This window comes from Heteronotia binoei, chromosome 5 (assembly GCF_032191835.1).
Source record: "Heteronotia binoei isolate CCM8104 ecotype False Entrance Well chromosome 5, APGP_CSIRO_Hbin_v1, whole genome shotgun sequence".
In the NCBI taxonomy this organism is placed as follows: domain Eukaryota; kingdom Metazoa; phylum Chordata; class Lepidosauria; order Squamata; family Gekkonidae; genus Heteronotia; species Heteronotia binoei.
Window position 1 is genome coordinate 130,194,185 of NC_083227.1, and position 18,480 is coordinate 130,212,664.

Sequence of the window (18,480 nt, forward strand, 5' to 3'; positions counted from 1 at the left end):
CACATCTCGTCTCCGAGTACATTACACTCAGCCATAACATATAGGTAAAACTTTGTTGGTCTTAAGGGTGCCACTGGGCTCAAACTTTGTTCTGCTGCTTCAGACGAACATAGTTACCCACCTGAATCTATGATTCCTAGCAGATACATATAGGAATGTAATGATGGTGGATACTGCATATTTAGGAATATTTCCAAGATGTTTTTATTACTTTTAGCCATATTGCAGTGTGAGTGTCCAGCCAACACTTCAGAAGAAGCACAACTGGATAAATAATAAACCCAAGGAACAAAATTTGAGGTAGCACAGTAGGCTGCAGCCATAGAAAGTAGTCCCACTCTGTAAAGGCTCTGGGTAACTGTATACACCCTACTAGTTGAGGAAAGGCTTGGGGACACAGAGTTGGACTAGGAGAAGTGTGTGAAGTTTGGAATATTGTTGCTTCTGTCGGCTCATTGCCACATTTTTTTTAAAAAGCCAGTTTTCTTATTCTTTAAATGGAAGCTGTCATCTCTCAGGAAAGGCTGTTTTAAACAAAATTAGATGGGGGTACTCACTATTTTCTGTGGTATTTATGTATATTTTATAGCCCTCCATTCTCACTGAGATCAAGGCAGTTTACAAAATATACTACTCCTTCAGGCCAGACCCTGTCTCTCCATCTGAGTACCATTTTCCTAACAACACTTGCAGTATTTTTGTTCTAACACAGTGCCCTTCAGCCTTTCCAGAGCAGGCACCTACCTTTAATCCTTGCTAGCCTGGGTGACAATGAACAACTACCATGTGACAGGAAGTCACATGACATCACACTAATGTGCCATTAGAGCAGCAGAGCCAGAGTTATGAGCTCGGTCCTGCAGAGGAGGTCTGCACCTAATTTGCACATGCAGAGTGATGCAGGGCAAAGGGTGTCTCTGAACCTGGTATAAAAATAAATTTTCACCAATGAGTGATTGGGCCTCACCATCTTGCTTCTGTCAATATGACTGCAAAGAGAAGGAGGAGTTCTGGTGTCCTTGGTCCCTATGCCTTTACATTTGCAGCAGCTCCCTCCCCATTTATGGGTTGAAGACCATTGTTCTCATGCTGTTATTGTGGTAGCAGTGAAGAAGAGAAATATAACTTTTTTTTTTAAAATGTATGTATTAAGAATAGTGCTATCTCCCCTGAACCCTTGGACATGAATGGGATAGGAATCCAAATAGGTAGGGTTGCCAAGTCCAATTCAAGAAATATCTGGGGACTTTGGGGGTGGAGCCAAGAGATATTAGGGGTGGAGCCAAGATCAAGGCTGTGACAAGCATAACTGAACTCCAAAGGGAGTTCTGGCTATCACATTTAAAGGAACGGCACACCTTTTCAATTCCTTCCTTCCATAGAAAATAATGAAGGCTAGGGCACCTTTTGGAACTCATAGAATTGGACCCCCTGGTCCAATCTTTTTGAAACTTGGGGGTATTTTGGGGAGAGGCACTAGATGCTATACTGAAAATTTGGTGCCTCTACCCCAAAAAACAGCCCCCCCCCTGAGCCCCAGATACCTGCGGATCAAGTCTCCATGATTTTCTATGGGAATAAATCTCCATAGGGAATAACAGAGTTCCCAGCAGACATTTCCCTCCCCTCCCCCCGCTTTCTGACGACCCTGAAGCAGGGGAGGGCCTCCAAACCGGGGGATCCCCTGCCCCCACCTGGGGATTGGCAACCCTACATTGGATGTAGGTAGTAGGCTCGTTAGTCAGTGGGAGGCAGCCAGCTGTCCTCTCTGCCTTGCAAACGGAGGCTGCTGCAGACATTCGCAGGGAATGGAGCCTTGCACCTGCCATGCTGAACGTGCTGTGTGCTGCTGCCCTGGTTAAGGCTACCTGGCTCAGCCACTAGATGCTATACTAAAAATTTGGTGCCTCTACTCCAAAAAGCAGCCCCCCCCCCCGAGCCCCAGATACCTGCAGATCAATTCTCCATTATTTTCTATGGGAATAAATCTCCATAGGGAATAATAGAGTTCCCAGCAGACATTTCCCTCCCCCCCTTTCTGATGACCCTGAAGGGGGGGAGGGTCTCCAAACCGGGGGATCCCCTGCCCCCACCTGGGGATTGGCAACCCTAAAATAGGTGATGCAAATGCAATGCACATAAATATTTGGGAAGCTGCCAGTTCTAGGAGCAAGTGTGGTTATTCCCCTTCCTCGCGGTTTTCGCTAAATCCCTGTTGGTGCGTGTGTGGAGGATGCACTGTGCAAACGCAGCAGCTGGGGCGGTGCAATGTACCTATGCCCACAGCTGCTGTTGCCAGGAGACAGAGTAGCAAGCTTGGAGCGAGAGGAGGAGGAGAGAGAAGGGAGTGGGCTGCCGAGGCTGGAGCAAGAGCGGCAGCGGGGAGCTCTGGGTAAGGAGCGTGCTGCTGCTACGTTAAGCCGCTGCTGTTGCTTTAGAAAGGACTGAGAGGAAGCAGCGCTGCGAATCGAAAGGGGGATCCGATTGCAGCCATGCTGAATCACAGGCGCTGATTAATTCTCCCAGCTTGCTGTACACATCTCCGGGCGAACGGTGGGAGAAGCGGCATTGCCTGAGGACTGGAGACGAGGGTACATGCAGAGTTCAAGCTCTACTCCGGCTGCGGACAATGGACGACGAAAGGTTTGTGTTGATCGCGAAGTGTGTGTGTGTTTGGTAGGCGACTGGAAGAGTGCCGGCGCCTTTGTGTTTGCGTAGAGGGGATGGCAGGGCATTACGAGCTTACCGCTGGTGGCGGAGACAGCTTTGCCTGATTCATTACCATCACTCCGAAGTTAACTGTAATCTTTCCGGCGACACGGATTATTATTTACGTATCTCTCGCAGTTACTGTCCGAGAAAGCCCCCCCCCCACCCCCCCGGAAGGCTGTCATGCTCCTGTGTTCCGTACGGCTTTTCAAGGGCTCGTTCACCACCAGGGAAACCCCATTCTCATCACTTCTACAGATCACCCCTCTACTTCCTGTCTCCGATTGCCTCTGCTTAAAAGTCTCTCCCTCCCTCCTTCCGTTTCTCTCTTTCCGTGTTTTTATAATTGAAACCCTTTGGCAGGCATCTGACCCGGGGCTCCTTGTATTTGTTTGTAGCTTAAATGGAACTTTTATTTGAAAAGCCAGCCGTTTGAGAAAATGCTGCTTTCTTGCCGGGGCGAGGCTTTTAACTCCTGAAAAGCTTATTTTCGAGTTTTCAAAAACTTATCAGGAAGATGGTGAGCTGAGGCACTTGAGAGCACTAGGCAGTGTGACCAGCCAGGCATTACAATACAAGAGCAGTGGTTAAATTCAGGACCGCTGAGGCTGGTGTGGACTTTCCTTCCCACTACCGTACCCTGGTTGTGGCGAAATTCACTTTCTAATCCACAGACGCATGCCTTTTGGGTTCCTTGCACAGCACTTAACATAGGTGAAAGGCTAACTTGTTATGGGCTTAATGAATCTAGTAACCGCAGGAAGTATATGTGTGGGAGTAGCCCCAAAGGTTGCTATAGAAACGTATTAGAATTTGACTAAAGTAACACAGGGTTGATTCACGCAATCTGCTTTCCTGGTGTAGGGTGCCAGAAATTATTCTTGCACCTGGGATTTTCATGGCTGCAGCTGCTGACTGAATTATTTTGGGATTCTTGGTTGGGAATATTTCAGTATTTAGACAGTCAGGTAGGGGCTTCATACGAGTTGCTTGTGGCTTCCTGATGTTCTCCTGTTATCCTTATGCTATGATTGTGCAGTATTTATTTTTGTTTAAAATACTTGTTTTCTGCCTTTTTGTCAAAATGTTCCAAAGTGGCTCACACTCATTTTATTGTAATGCTGTTTTGTTCACTCTCAGCTATATCTGTCTGTCTTCTGCAGTAAGTGCAAAGGTGAGCTTTAATGGAGAAGTTCCATAGTTGATGTGCCTTGGGGGTGGGACTGGTTGTGGAACCTGCCCTAAGAATTCCAGCCAGTAGAGGCACACAGATCAGGCCTATGACAATGATCTTAATGGCAGGGCTTCTGATGAAGATCTGCTGGGAGAGGACAGTCTTTAAGATACCTGTGCCTGAGACCATATAAGGTTGTAACTAGCCTGTTGAGCTGTGCATGGAAGAACATTGGAAACCAAGGAAACTCTTTAAAACTGGCATAATAAATGTGTACTTGCAAGCAACTTCATTGTGACATTTTGCACCAGCTGAAACTTGTAAACAGTCTGTAAAAGCTTCCCCACATAGAGCACATTGCTGTGGTCCATCATGATGGAATTAAACATGGATAACCATGTGTCAGGGTAATTTATGGTGGGATTTGATATAATCAGGCTATTGCAGTGGTCAGTCACGCTGTGTACTGTTCTCCAATGATAATCCCTGTCAATTTAATAGAAATCTGTTATACTTAGCTGTACAAAGAATGTGAATCTGCATTTGCAGTTCAGTGGTGAACTGGCATGTGCTAAAACTTTACAAAGTACAATTTCCACTGTCTCTTAGATTCTATTTCTGGTGGCTTATTGCAGATCTTTTAAATCTTAATTGCCTCATGCTGGCAGTTTCCAGGGCACAGAAACTAACAAGAATGTAAAACATTTACAGATCCATCCAAGTAGGCAGCCGTGTTGGTCTGAAGTAGTAGAACAAAATAGGAGTCAAGTGCACCTTTAAGACCAGCTTAATTTTATTCAGTTTACACTCTGAATAAATGTACAGATCCATTGCGAGGATATTACATATGCATTCTTTAAAGCAAGAAAAAAAGGGGGGAAATCAGTGACCTGAAACTTATGACAGATGACTAGACAAACTGATAATAGTGCTGATACACTGTAAAGGAGTCTTGTCTTTTGGATTGCATTGTTCACTTACCATTTATGTGATGCAAGACTAAGGTGATTTTATCATCTTAACATATGCATTGAGGTTGGAGGTCACATCTGTGTTTCCTGTTAGACAAGGGTAGTAATGTGTTTTCCCTTTTCCTTGAGTGGCTTGCGACTTCATTGTGTTAGCTTGAACTGTTTGAAGCAGTGACTAAAACAAACTCCCAGCCGTTTTGCTGTCTTGAAAACAGGATATGCTGAACACTTCCTTTTCACATTGTGAACCAAAGTAATAGGGGGGATGGGGGGGAGGAACTTTAAAGCTTTGCATGGAAGAAGTAGAAACACAAGACAGAATTATAGGTAGTGGTAATCATTGGTTAGGCAGGTGATTTGAAGGAGTTCTGCTTCCAGTATAACTTTTAAGTCTGCAGAGTTTATGTGGAATAGTTTCCATTAAAATCAGTGGGACCTATCTTTTCCACCCAGTTTAAAACATTTGGTATCAGTAACAACATATTGCAACATCATTTAAAATGAATAACCCTGGCAATCAGACCTCAACAATAAAAAATATTACAGATATTAAAAACAGAAAAAGAAGGTGAGGGCAGAGAAACTATATGTGGCCATCTTAAAAAAAAAAGTTAAGGCATTTCCTAAACATCTTGTAGAACTGTAGATAATGGTGAAGATGAACATGTCTTCCAAGTGAGGGCATCCCACATTGCTAGCACCACCTCTGAAAAGGGTTTGCCACATGTCCCAGCCTGTAGTGCCCAGCCTGACATTCCTCCAGGTCTCCCCTGGCTTCCCAGCGGGAGACTGCCTTGGGGGTCCTGACAGGCGAGGCACACTTTTACAGTCGGCTGCCACTAGGTTGGTTCTCGTTATAAGAAGACGACCAGCAGCCCACTCTGCTTCTCCTAAGATATATTTATATACAGGCTCCTTTGCCCAGGTTTAAAGTCCCAAAATTAAACTCTATTCAGGTAGGGTCCAAGACAATTGAAAGCTTCTGCAGAGCCCTGACAAGCAGACCAGTTCAAAAGGTCTTTCCTCAGAATTTATTAAGGTGCAAGATCTTTTAATTAAATTACCTTGGTGGTTCCACCAGTCGTCAGTACAGTTTAAAATACAATCTAGAAGGTAGGTCAGTTTACATTAGCCCTAAGGCATAACAGCTTTTCAATCCAGTCAGTACAAACCAAGGTTCCCAAACAAAAACACATTTTCCAAAGATAAGCCTAAACTTTATCTTCAGCCTTAGCCAAAACATAATAGGGAGAAAAACTTCCCCTCTTTTAACTTATATGGGAACCATAGACCATAATTCAATTCACATGATTCCTCTAACTAATCACAAGTTTGACACATGCAATTACACTTGGCTAGATGGAAACAATCTGGTTTGACAGAAATCATTAAGGAGAATCCAAATGATCTATTAATAGCCTACAGGTGGCCTGCCAGCCTCAGTGATTCCAGCTGAGGACTAGGCTGCTGCAAGCACTAACCCCAGGGTCTAAAAGTTGCAAACTAAAATTTCAGAATAAGTGACCCCAGTCACTACACTGCCAGCCTTGTCTTGGTGGCACAGGGACATATGACAGTGTCCCACACCTGAGGGACTTGCCAGGGATATCTGGTAGGAGATGATCCTTGATTCTTCCTCCAGACTACTTGGTACTTCGAAGGTTGGCACAAGTGTGTTGAATTGGGTATATACATAAATAGGCAGTCACCATAGATGAGATGGAATTGTATGCTCTGTTTTGTAAACTCTGGCTAGTAGTGTGGCTGCACTATTTTGCTTCACTTCCTAACACTCTTCTAAGATAGTCTTGCATGAAGCGCATTTGTCCAAACTGGATCTTACCAGGGCCTGGATAGCTAACCTGCCTTTCCACATAATTGTTGCCCTCCCACCTGGTGGTCTGGTGGTGATTCAGTGGAAAAGACCTGTCGGTTATCCCTATATGGATCATACCATGGGGAGGAAAGGCTTGCTGGCTCAACTTTGTAGCTCAGGGCAGGGCACTTTGCAAAATGTGGGCGTTGGAGAATGAGCTCGCTTCTTCTGTATTCTTTGGTCAGAGAGGGATAAGGACTTGATTGAGTGAACAGAGTTTCAGCTAGGGATTATTGTGGAATCATGCCAGGGTATTTCATTCCATCCACAACATACTAGGAAATGTATACACTTTTATTGCAGGAACATAGTTGCAGAATTGTGGCTGCTCCCAGTCAGTGGTGTCATTCCTTGAGTGCTAGTAGTCTTGATTGCATGCTGGAATGTAGGAATCTGGGAAGAATGGAGTTTCTTCTCTCTGGATTGTTTCCTCAGCAGAAAGAAAAGTTGTTAATTTTGTGTGAGAGAGAGGTTTGGGATCAGGGATCACATTTAATAAGAGAGAGCTTTCACAAAGCCCATCGCTTAAAATCCTATGAATGATGAAAACGGAATTTGTGAAAACTAAAACTGTAAAAAATGTTTTTTTTTTTAAATGTACATGCACACGAAAGCTTACATTCTGAATAAAGCTTTTTTTAGTCTTAAAGGTGCTACCGCGCTCCAGCTTTGTAAAAAGTGCTGGAAGGGAGAGAGTAAGAAAACCCACAGCAGATTTAAAGCTTGGAGACAGAAATATTTTGAGAGCTTCAGGCTTTCTGCTGGTCTGAACTGTCAGAGTTTCTGTGTTTGTAGTTAAAGAACAATGGAGATTTAGCATGTGTGCTGTGCCATGGGACACTTGTAAGTATAGGCTAAGATCCTTAGAATACTTATGAAGGAGTTGTATTTCTGAGTAAACATACCAGGTTTTTCTTGTTGCTCTAGTTTGTGAGAAATTAATGACAGTGCAGGCAGGAAACGGATTGGAAATAGAGGTGGGATGACTGAAATGATGCATTCTTTTACTTTCAGGTAGTAACCAGGAGATGGAAAGAAAGCTTTAAAAATTCCCAGTACTTTATACATCCGCACTTTGGAGCCTGAGACCAGGACTCTTGGGTTTTTTTTGTGCAGTGCTTGTAACATAGCATAAATAATATGGTAATAGTTAACATGTATGTAGTTCTGCAGAGTGTTCAGAACACTTCAGCAGCATTCTTGTTGTTTGCCTTTGCAGAATCTCTGAAAGGTAGACTTCAAATTGTGCATTGTAGGGCCAGGGACAAAGCAGCTGAACTGAGAGAAAGTGGCTTGCCTATCAGTTCAAACCAAGGATTTCCTATTTCATAGCTCGGTATTTTAGCTACAATGCTGCCCGAGATCTGTGCTGGCATAAGCAAAAAAGAAGCTTCTTGGTAGGGTCTGATCCTGCCAGTGGGTGTGGCAGAGAGAGGAAAGAACAGGAAGTGTTTACAAGGCCTAGATCACTTGAATTACCAAATACTCCCAGTTTTCCAAGGTGTGGGAACTGTCCTTAGTATATGTTAGACAGTGGCACCTATGACAGGACAAGCTTATGTTCATACCAACCTTGGTCCTGTGAGGAACTTAGAAAAAACTGGCACATTTCCTCTAGGCAAATAGTTTGCTTCATCCTACCTTGTAACATACAACTAGACATGGAAAGGCAGGGTGGTGAGCATTGCTGCTTTGTGCTGCTTGGTGTTAGTTAATCAAGGAGAGGCTTCATTGCTTTTTAAGGGAAGCTTTCTGGCTACAGATCTCTCCCTAGTGAGTAATTTCATTGAGTTCAAGTTATTGGTGTAGTAGAAAGCTTGCTTGGAAAGTGCCTCTGCTTTGCATTTTCTGGTTTTGTCTATTGCAAATAGTAGGTAAATGAATGGGATTAAGATATATTAAACCAGTTTTTTCCAGAGAGGGGGCTGGAGCCAAGATTTGTACATTACCTATATATGCTGACCAGAAACAAAGCTGAGCCCAAAATAAAAATTTATTGGTGGTCTGTTATCTAGAAATCAGTCGGTAGCGTTATTCCAATCCTCTGCATCCTTCTAATGTGACATGAACTGTACAGGATTTTTTGCAAGTCAGAATGGACCAGTATTTCTGTTGTACATATAACAAAAAGGACTTCACTGTTTTTGTTGAGTTTCTTGATGTCCGATGGTGTTAATTTGCTTAAAACATGTTTTACTTAACCATTTCTCTCTCTTATGGTTTTTTTAGAAGCATAATAGTAGGTAAGAATGCGCAGTTTATCCAGGGAGTTTTGAGTATTTTTAATAGTGGAAGAAATCAAATCAACTAAAATAATTTCTGAGTGCAGTAATTTTAATTTCTAATTTGAGAAATGTTGGCTTTTACAATGGTTGAATAATTCTAGAGCCACTGATTACAAGTTCTGAAGTAAAAGAGGAGTCCTGCAAATGTGTGTGTGTGGGAGAGGCAGAGAGAGGCAAACTTGGCAGCTCAGGCAGAGAGTGGCTCAGTTTCTGGCTGGGAGGGCTGCAAGCAAGCAGGGGGAAAACGGGGGGGGGGGAGGGGGAAGCCAGCTCAGGACCCCTAAAGGTGTGGGGGCCCATAGGCCAGTGCCTATTTGGCCTAATTGTTAATCCGGCTCTGGCTGTAAACTGGCAGTGTTACACCTCAAACAACTTTTTATTGGGGAATATTAATATTTCTTAGCTCAAAATGGTAGGCCTACGAGAGGTGAGGTATATGGGATCTATGTCTTTGTCTACGGAGATAGACCACTGAAAATCCTTTTGGTTAATAATGGATTTTATTATAGCATAGGGTTTTAAATAGTTACATCTCAATCAAACAATTTCAAGCATACAAGAGGAATTACAAAGAGGTTAGCTGAATAAGCAGGATGGGGGAGGGTGATACAATACCTAGATCTTGCAGGGTAGGCTCAGTCAGAGGAAATGCAAGGCCTCTGGAGGGAAATTTCTCTTGAGAGGAAGGGGGGGTGAGGGTAGGAAGGGGGTGGAGGAAGGAGAGGATGAAGGGATTCCCTTTTTCCTTCCTTTTTCTTCTTCTGCACTCAGGATCCCCGAACCCTACACTGCGCTCCGCTGCGCTCTCGCTGCGCTAAACCTGACAGGTTGGGTTGTCTGTTTTCTAGGGTAAATTACGTCACATCACTCAATTCCACTACCCAATGAGGGGACAGAGTGTCACACCAATTGAAAATCAGGGTGTCATATGTGTAATATCCAATCAGAGACCATTCGCATCATAGATCCATACCCCCAACATAGGCATTTTAATTACACTGGCCAAATGACTTTATGGCCTTGTTTTTCCCAAAACTGGTTCCTTTGAAGCTCCCCAAAAGTGATAGATTTCTCTCTTAGTGTCAAACATGGATGGGCATCCATCAAGTGGTCAGGGGACTGGCTGACTTTGATGGTCTTAGCAATTAATTAAAGAAAAATAGAAACTTTGTTAAAAGTCAGAATTGTGAGATCAGTTTACAGGTTATACCACACATTCACAACAAGAGAAGTACCTAACCTTTAACCTTCGTGTTTCTGCCATCTTGTCCTGAGGATTACCAGATACAAGCCATTTATTTGTGTTGAAGGTTTCTTGGGTCATTCTTATTTCCTTATGCTTCGATAACAGGACTTTTAAAAGGTTGCCAAAAGAGTGGAGGAATTTTTATGGCAGTGCCCACATTTGTCACTTTCTGAGCCTGAACCTTTTTCATTCCCAGGAGCAGAAAGATAGACGCTTCTCAACCTTTCAGCTGGCATCATGTTGTTCTGGCTTGTGAACCAGAATCACATTACAGACCTGCTTTGGGGTCAAGAAGGAACTGGATTTGTCTCCCTTATGTGCAAGAAAGACCATTCCAATTCAAATGGGCATTGCTGTATCCAATTAATATTCTAGGGTTACATTGCAATATCACATTCCAGGGGTGCATGGCTTGGGAATAAGTACAGGGGTGTCTTCCTGGGTATCAGCAGTGCTTCTTGTTAATAATTCTAAAGATCTGATTGTTTCTCAGTCCTTTCACAATGATCCCTGGAATTACTGAGAAGTAGGATTCTTTTCACTTCTGATGAACATTTCCATGAAATTGCTCCTCCTTCAATTCCAATTCAGTATTAATCTGAAGTTCTTCCCAGTACCAGAGGCCAGCCACACTTGCTCAGTGGGAGTCTGCAGAACAAATGAAATCTCAGGGACTGTAACATCAGAACTGTTGGTTCTGATCAAAATTCTCCATCAGCAGCCTGTAAGAAGCAGCATTTCATTGGGAACTGCTTTTGAGTTTCTTTCTTCATGGTCAGAGGAGCAACATTACTTGTGTCAGAATGACTGACATTGGAAATAACTAGCTTTCCACATGTGGTACAAGAAGTAATTGCAGCTATCATATCAAGGAATTTGAATGGTGTGCTCTGATTTTTCATCAGCTCTTCAGAAATGGGGGCCAGTCACTAGGCAGCTGTATTGACAGAGTCACTTTAAATGTCATACCCATGCCTCACTTTTCTCATACTCTTCAGGCTGTCTTTGTAATAACCTGCTTCAAATGACATCAGTTCATTGGACTGCTGCATCCTGTTTCACTACGCTTTGCAAGAAACCAACTCGGTATACCTGCTTATGCGTTTGAATGCTAACAGGGTTAAGTATAGCAACTAAGGCCGAAGACAGGAACTACTGAACTGATGACAGGTAAAGTGCTATCTGTTTCTGTAAAATCTGATAGGTGCTTCACTATGCCAGACTTTGCCTGACAACAGTTCACCCTCTGTTGTGAGCCAGGATGAGGTCAAAACCTTTTTGAACAAGAAAGCCATCCTTGACTGCCATCTGTTTCAGCACTTGAACAACTTGGGTCTGATACAAATGAGAAGCTGAGCAGCCACAATATGCTCTGGGCTGTGGATAGCAACAACAGCTATACTTATGGGTTTGTAGAGAGTAGAATTGACATGTCTAGTCCTGTAATAATAATAATAATCATCCCTGTGGAAAAAAAGAGGTTTGTTTCCCTCTTTGTGACTGTCAATTGATGAACACTCTTGAGAGCAGATTCAGATCATTTTTAAAGATAGCTCCTTCTGTTTGGAAGCAGAATCCTTTTTCTGCTCCCGCCACCCTAAATGTTGAGAAACGGTTCCTGGGATTGATTTGTGTTTTCTTTTGACTCTCAAGAAATCGTTTTGCCAAACTTCCTGGACCGTGCCTATCCAATATTGTATATGCTTGTGACTGTCAATACAATGTCTTCCTGTATTATAACACTCCAAGAACAATAGGTTCTTCACTGTTTTCTAGAAAAAGTTACCTCTGCTTAACAAACCCAATACTACCTTCAGAAGTGTGGAAATTCCATTATGTGATCGTGCTCTGGACCAGAATTGAGTTATTGTATTAACCTGAAAGGATGACAACGATGAATGTAAGATGATTCCCCTAAAACTTGTAGACAGTTTTTTTTTTGAAAAGTTACTGTATATAACTGTAACTTGTACATGAATTTAAGACTGCCTCCTCTTTTTCTTGACAGCACGTGTGCAGGGAAAAACTAGCCTTCCTTTCAGTTACATAGGGTAGCTGAAATTTACTTCAAATGACCAAGCAACGAGTGCGACCCCCGTCTGTGCTGAGCAACACCAGCAACATCAGTCTGATAGCTCTGTTTCAGCCTTGCTGTGCTTTGAAGTTTTTTTATTCTTTTACACTGACGAATCACACCATCAGTCCCTACTTGTAATGCTGTTACTGCTGCATGATTGATCTGCGCATTGCAAAAGCTCGGGTTTGTTTGTTGTTTTTCTGCAAATATCATTTTGCGATAATCTCATATAAAGAAATCAACACAATAAGTATTTGGAAGGATAAAGAATTAATATTATTAAAACTTTTCAGAATTATAGTTAGCCTTGTTGGTATGTTTTTGGAAGTTTTGGAAATTACGTCTCATCAGACATCATCATCCGTCCTCATTATGAACAGAATGGCCCAGAATCCTTGTACTGGAAATTCACTTTATGAGTTATGCTTTATTCGTTTTAATGTTTTCACTTGGCCACATATGCATTTTATTACATTTAATTATTATCAAAGAAAAAGTTAATTTGTGTACGATATAAGCATGATAAATGCCACCATTTCAAATTCACCATTGCCTGGGTGGCTTTTTCCCAAAATATCTGTTTTTGCCAAACAAGGCCAAATCTGAACTGACCCTGTTTTTATCAGCCACAAAAAACGTTGCTTTGGATCCAGGAGTCAAGCTTTTAGTCCACAAGGCTACAACAGTGAGCATTATGCCAGGATATCTGTGACTGATCTTTCAATACCCCCCCCCCCCAAAAATAAAAATAATAATAATAATAATAATATATATATATATATATATATATATATATATATATATATATATATATATATATATATATATATATATATATATATATATATATATATGTGTGTGTGTGTGTGTGTAGCAGTGAGATGATCTGTTAATTTGGTTGGGGAAGGGTTAAAAAATCTAAGGCAATTTTATTATTTCCCTTCCCTGTGGTATTTTCCTGATATAAATCTTATCTTTAAGATGCGATTTAGTTTCTGAGGGACATACGAGAATGACACTGGATTTCCCCCCCCCCCCCTTGCAGAGCTGATAGCTATTATGGAACTGTTTTACTTCATACTGGGAAAATGGCAGTGGGAAAGGGTTTATCTACTTTCTGTGATCATTCTTTGATAAAATTAGGAGCTCCCTCCCATTCTTGGCATAATATGTCATTTGGTCTAAAGTATGTGGCGTGTTCCCATCCTTTCTCAACTAAGCTTTTACTTCTCCTGAACAAACCTTAACCTTATCAATAAAGATGGTAAAATTTTCGTCAGACAAACAGTAAAACTAACTGGGCACAACATACTCTGTACCATGTAAAGCAGTAACAAGAACGACGCATGTATTTATGGGTTTGCAGAAAAAAAATTGCGTGCGTCTAGGGATCATGAGCTTGTTCTACAATAATTATGTCATTGCTATTGAGTGATCATTCTTTGGTTAGATTAGTGGCCAGTAGCCAGCTGATGTTTCCTTAATGGGCACAAATTGTTGTTAGATGGTATCCTGATAACTCTGTGAACCCAGAGGGAATAAGTTTATGTCTGTATGAAGACAGTGCAGGTTTGAAAGGCAAGAGGAGAGAAATAGACTGTTGTGAGTTGGCTAAAGGGTGAAATCTCTTGGGAGTGTAGAATCACTCTGAGGTGGGATAATGGATTTGCTGCTGTAGAGGAGTGCTTTTTTGCCCCCCCCAATGCTCTTCCTTTAAATATGTAAATAAAACAAATATTAGAAAAGCAGAATATTGTCTCCACTCTCCAGTACTGCCTCAGAGCCCTGACCTGGATAGCCGAGGTTAGCCCAGTCCCATCAGATCTTGGAAGCTAAGCAGGGCCAGCCTTGGCTAGTATTTGGATGGGAGACCTCCAAGCAATACCAGGGTCATGAAGTGGAGGCAGGCAATGGGAAACCATCTCTGAATGTCTCTTGCCTTGAAAACCTGGTGAGGTCGCCAAAGGTCAGTTGTGACTTGATGCCACTTTCTTCCACCAGACCACATGCTGTCTCATACAAAAGGCAACCAACTAGGGATTGCTGTCCTGAAACTTGTCACTGATTGGAGACGTAGGGAGTACTCAATTAGCAACAGCCATCACCTTGTAAAAAAAAAAAGTTTCAAGTTCAAAGCATTTTGCATTTGTGAAATGAACAATACAGTAATGTCCAAATTGTGTGCCAAAGCACCATAGTGTGGTGAGAGAAACAATTAATTAAAGGCTGCTGTGAGCCCAAAGCACACACCTGCAGAGAAGGCTGATTGGGGCATCTCTACATGATGTACCGTTCTGGTTTTGCTTTTCTAGTCTGCCTCTCTGGATGATGTTGTTGTACCTTTTGCATCAGCCAAGGCTGAAAATTGGTTTGGCTGTTCCTTAGGTTTTGCAGTGTTAAAAAGTGGTAGGCTTTTTGAAACAGGCAGGTTTGTATGCTAGTAGTGTGTAAATGGAGCCCAGCATGTTTGTTTTCAAATTGCTACTATTAAGTAGGGAGATTGGGTCAAGGGGAAATGTTTTGTGCATTGACTTTAATGAAACCCTTGCAAGGCAAGGTACATTTGGTATTTTTGCGGTTCTGTGAATAATCAGATTGGCAACAGAAGGAAAAAGTGCACAGTAAGAAATAAATGAAGGTTTGACGTTTTCAAAGCATTAGCAATGCTGAATGAAAGCTGATTATCTTTCTCTAAAAACCAAATGCCCACTCTTTTGTGACACTCTTCCATCATACTTTAGAGCAGGGGCATCAAATGAATTGGAGGGCCAAACTGATTCAGCAGATGCCCATGATTTTTCATCAGAAATATGATGAGATCTGCTACTGCCCGAGCTTAGTTTCTAAAAATGTCACTTGCTATTGAACTCCAGTGTGCTCTGTTTCCTCAGAATCCCTTTACTGGGACTTCTTCTTTTCAGCTGCAAGTCACACCATTTGCTACCAATCTGTGTGAGTACCCTCTTTAGTTTGGTGACCCACATGGCTGCTTGGATATTGAACTGGTTCCGATTGCCATGGGTTGTACTGGTGATCCCAAAGTGTCTTGACAAGACTGCAGGCCTCTGTGTTTGACAGTGTACTTAAGAGTGAATATGGAAGAGGACCATGCAAGCTTGGTGTTTAATGGCTCAGGGAACTAGCAAATAGGTTTAGTTTTTGCTTTAATGGTTTCTAGAAATCATTACTTACATAAGTAAATGTGTGCCATTTATTCCTATGGGAAAATTAAAACCTTGCACTGGATGGAGGAAGGGAAAGAGTCAAAGGTACAGGGGATAATGATGTGGAAGTCTGGAAGAAAACTGGGAAATTTGGAGGAAACTTGTTTTTTTCCCCATGCACTTAAACATTTTCCAATAAAAATTGGAATTTTCAGGATTGCTAAAGTAAGAAACACTCCTATAGAATATTTCTGTTTTGAAATGAGTGGATTTTTTTTTTTTAGGGCAAGGTTTTACTCTGTCAAGATGCATAGTCTGAGGAGTTTTTTGTAATAAAATCTGCAGTATTAGAGAATGATAATTTTGGTTATACTGCAAACCTATTCAATAAATTTTCAAGCATGTTGTTTAAACATGCTGAATGTTATCCACCATGACTGTGCTATAATGTACACAATGATACACTGATAACTGGTTCAGTGTTTTCAGTATTATGGTTACTCAATATCTGAATATTCTGCTAGTTCTGTTCTAAATATGAGTGTTTCTAAAATTTCATATTTGTCTTTAAACCAGGGGCATTTCTCAGGGTTTTTGAAAGCTCTGTCTTTCCTGTTTATGGTTCCGGTCCCATAAACACTGGTGGACCTCCTGACGGCACTTGGGTTTTTGGTCACTGTGTGACACAGGGTGTTGGACTGCGTGGGCCATTGGCCTGATCCAGCATGGCTTCTCTTATGTCCCTGGATTTAAATGTCTATGGATGGGGCCACATTGAAAATTAAATATATTGATTGATGAAACACTTACCTGTCTGCCATTTTCTACAAAATGACTTGTGTAAGCTGGATCACCTTGCTTCCATCTGCAGCATTACCACACCAGAGATCTGTTGCTTGTTGAAGGCCAGTGGAAACCTGAAGTTCCCTGTGTAGAGCCCTACAGCTGCTACACCTGCAGTCCACAGATCCTGATACAATAATATTACCATTGCAAGCAAGGTGACCCATTTAACTGTAACAGTCAGATAAGAATGTGTCCATATGGGTAAATTCTTCTCTTTTTGACTGGTGTATTTAAATGAGGCTTGTCTCTTTAGCAAATGGCGCAGTTAGCATTCTCCTTTGAGGAATTGTTTACATATAGCTGAGTTGGTGTTTCAACTCAATATATTTTTTGCTTAGTGAGGGAACTGGTTTAGCAGGGTTTTATGTTTGTTTCTGGGCTAAGTATTACCTTAAGATCTATAACCAGTCTTTTGGATTAAGGAAATATTTTCAATCTGAGTAACTAGATGCACTTTGGATTTAGGCTTTAACCAAACCGTAGTTCACACAGCCCTGAAATACTGGCTAAGGAAAACGCATGGGCTGCTTTTTGAGCACATAGTAGAAGCTGTATTCAGGTGTATCAGCGAACCTGTGATTTGTTATGAGAATGAGTACTGGAAGTCCCCCAGCTCTTATGCTTCCCCCCTCCCTTCCCTCAAGCCCAGCTTGGCTATTGAGTAATTTTTTGTTTATACAAACTGTAGTTTGTCATTGCTTCGAACCCCGAAAGTATTGTTTGTTTCTTACCCACAAACCAGGATTCCAAACCATTGTGTTAATCCTGATTGCAACCCTGATCTGTAAGCATGAAATAAACCAGAGTTAGTGGTTCAGAAGTTACATCAAAGTATGTCCTATTTCGAATTGAGAATTCTTCAATGTCTGAGTGGTGTGTTGGGGGAGAGGAGTAAAGAGGGAGGGATCAGGGGAGTTACTGGACTTCAAAGGCTCATTCTTGTGTAATAATAAAAAAAGTAAGTTTGTTCTCTAGCTTGGTTGCTGGGGCCCCTGAATTGACAAAGGAATACTTTTAGGCTGCTGTAAATAGATCAGTTGTAAACCCAGTGTGGTTACGCTGTTGCATTTTAAATCTAAGACAATATAATTTTTTCTTAATTTTTTTGAAGTAGGTAGAATGATATGTGTGGGTCTCATGTAGATTTTACAAACCTGCATCCACTATTTGCAAATACTGATCTCAGTTCAGCAGCAAACTTATTCCTGTATTCCTAGCACATATTTCACATAATTATATCGAAGGCATGTACTCTGGCATAGCCTAAAAAGTGTATTTAATTACAGTTCGCAAATGTGGTATGGACAGCTGCTTATGCCAGATAAGGCCCTGTGAACTTTTGAGATAGGCAGTATGATTGAGATAGTGATTTTGTATGGCTTGTTCTGTCATATTTTGTCAATCTTTTTCCAGATCTTGAGAGAATAAAGTAAACCTGATAAATGTTCACAGCTTTTCTTCTTGTTTCCAGCATCAAGAGGTGCCCTGAACCACCTGAGGCAGCTGAAGATAAGGATCAGCGAACTGTGACCATCAATCCTTGTCATATGGGAAAGGCATTCAAAGTTATGAATGAATTAAGGAGGTACTTTTTGAGTTATGTTTGCATCACCTTGCACAAATCACACATTTGTTAGTTGGAACTGGTTCGTTTTTAAGCTTTAAGTTTACTTAAAAATAGAAACAAAGGTCGATCAAAGCACTTGCTTTTGAGGCATGATTGTTCCAGTAGTGTTTAAAGGTCCACATCACATGAGTATTTTCCACATCTGTATTGCCCCTTCATTTGGTGTAGAGAAAATTTCTGTGGTTCAGATTGAACCCCTTGCTGAAGAACTTTACTGTTATAACATAGAGGCCAACCATGGGAACTTACAAGGAACTTGCAAAGGAAATACTTCAACTGAGCCAGAATTCTGCTCTGAGTACTTCTAGTTCCTGAGGGCTTTTTGAGTCAGGTTATGTGGAATGTTTTTACTGACTCCCTTTGCATTGCATTAGGTTTTGTTTTTGGCTGGCTTAACATTTTGAGAGATTTTTGACCTCTTCTTGGTTCCATCTGATTTTTCTTTTTTTCTGCTGTTGACAGTTCAAATTCATTATGCATGCTGTGTTTTATGTTTGTTAAATTG

The 18,480-nt window shown here is 41.6% G+C and overlaps 1 protein-coding gene across 2 annotated transcripts in view; it reads left to right on the forward strand.

Moving 5' to 3' along the window:
- The first annotated feature begins 2,332 nt into the window (after nucleotides 1-2,332).
- KLHL3 (kelch like family member 3) overlaps nucleotides 2,333-18,480 on the forward strand; it is an 80,511-nt gene continuing 64,363 nt past the window's right edge. The window contains exons 1-2 of one of the 2 annotated variants that reach the window (XM_060240413.1): nucleotides 2,333-2,392; nucleotides 17,820-17,933. In XM_060240413.1, coding sequence (XP_060096396.1) covers nucleotides 17,896-17,933 — 38 coding nt within the window. In that variant the 5' untranslated portion in view covers nucleotides 2,333-2,392; nucleotides 17,820-17,895. The other variant, XM_060240414.1, reaches the window with a different exon arrangement.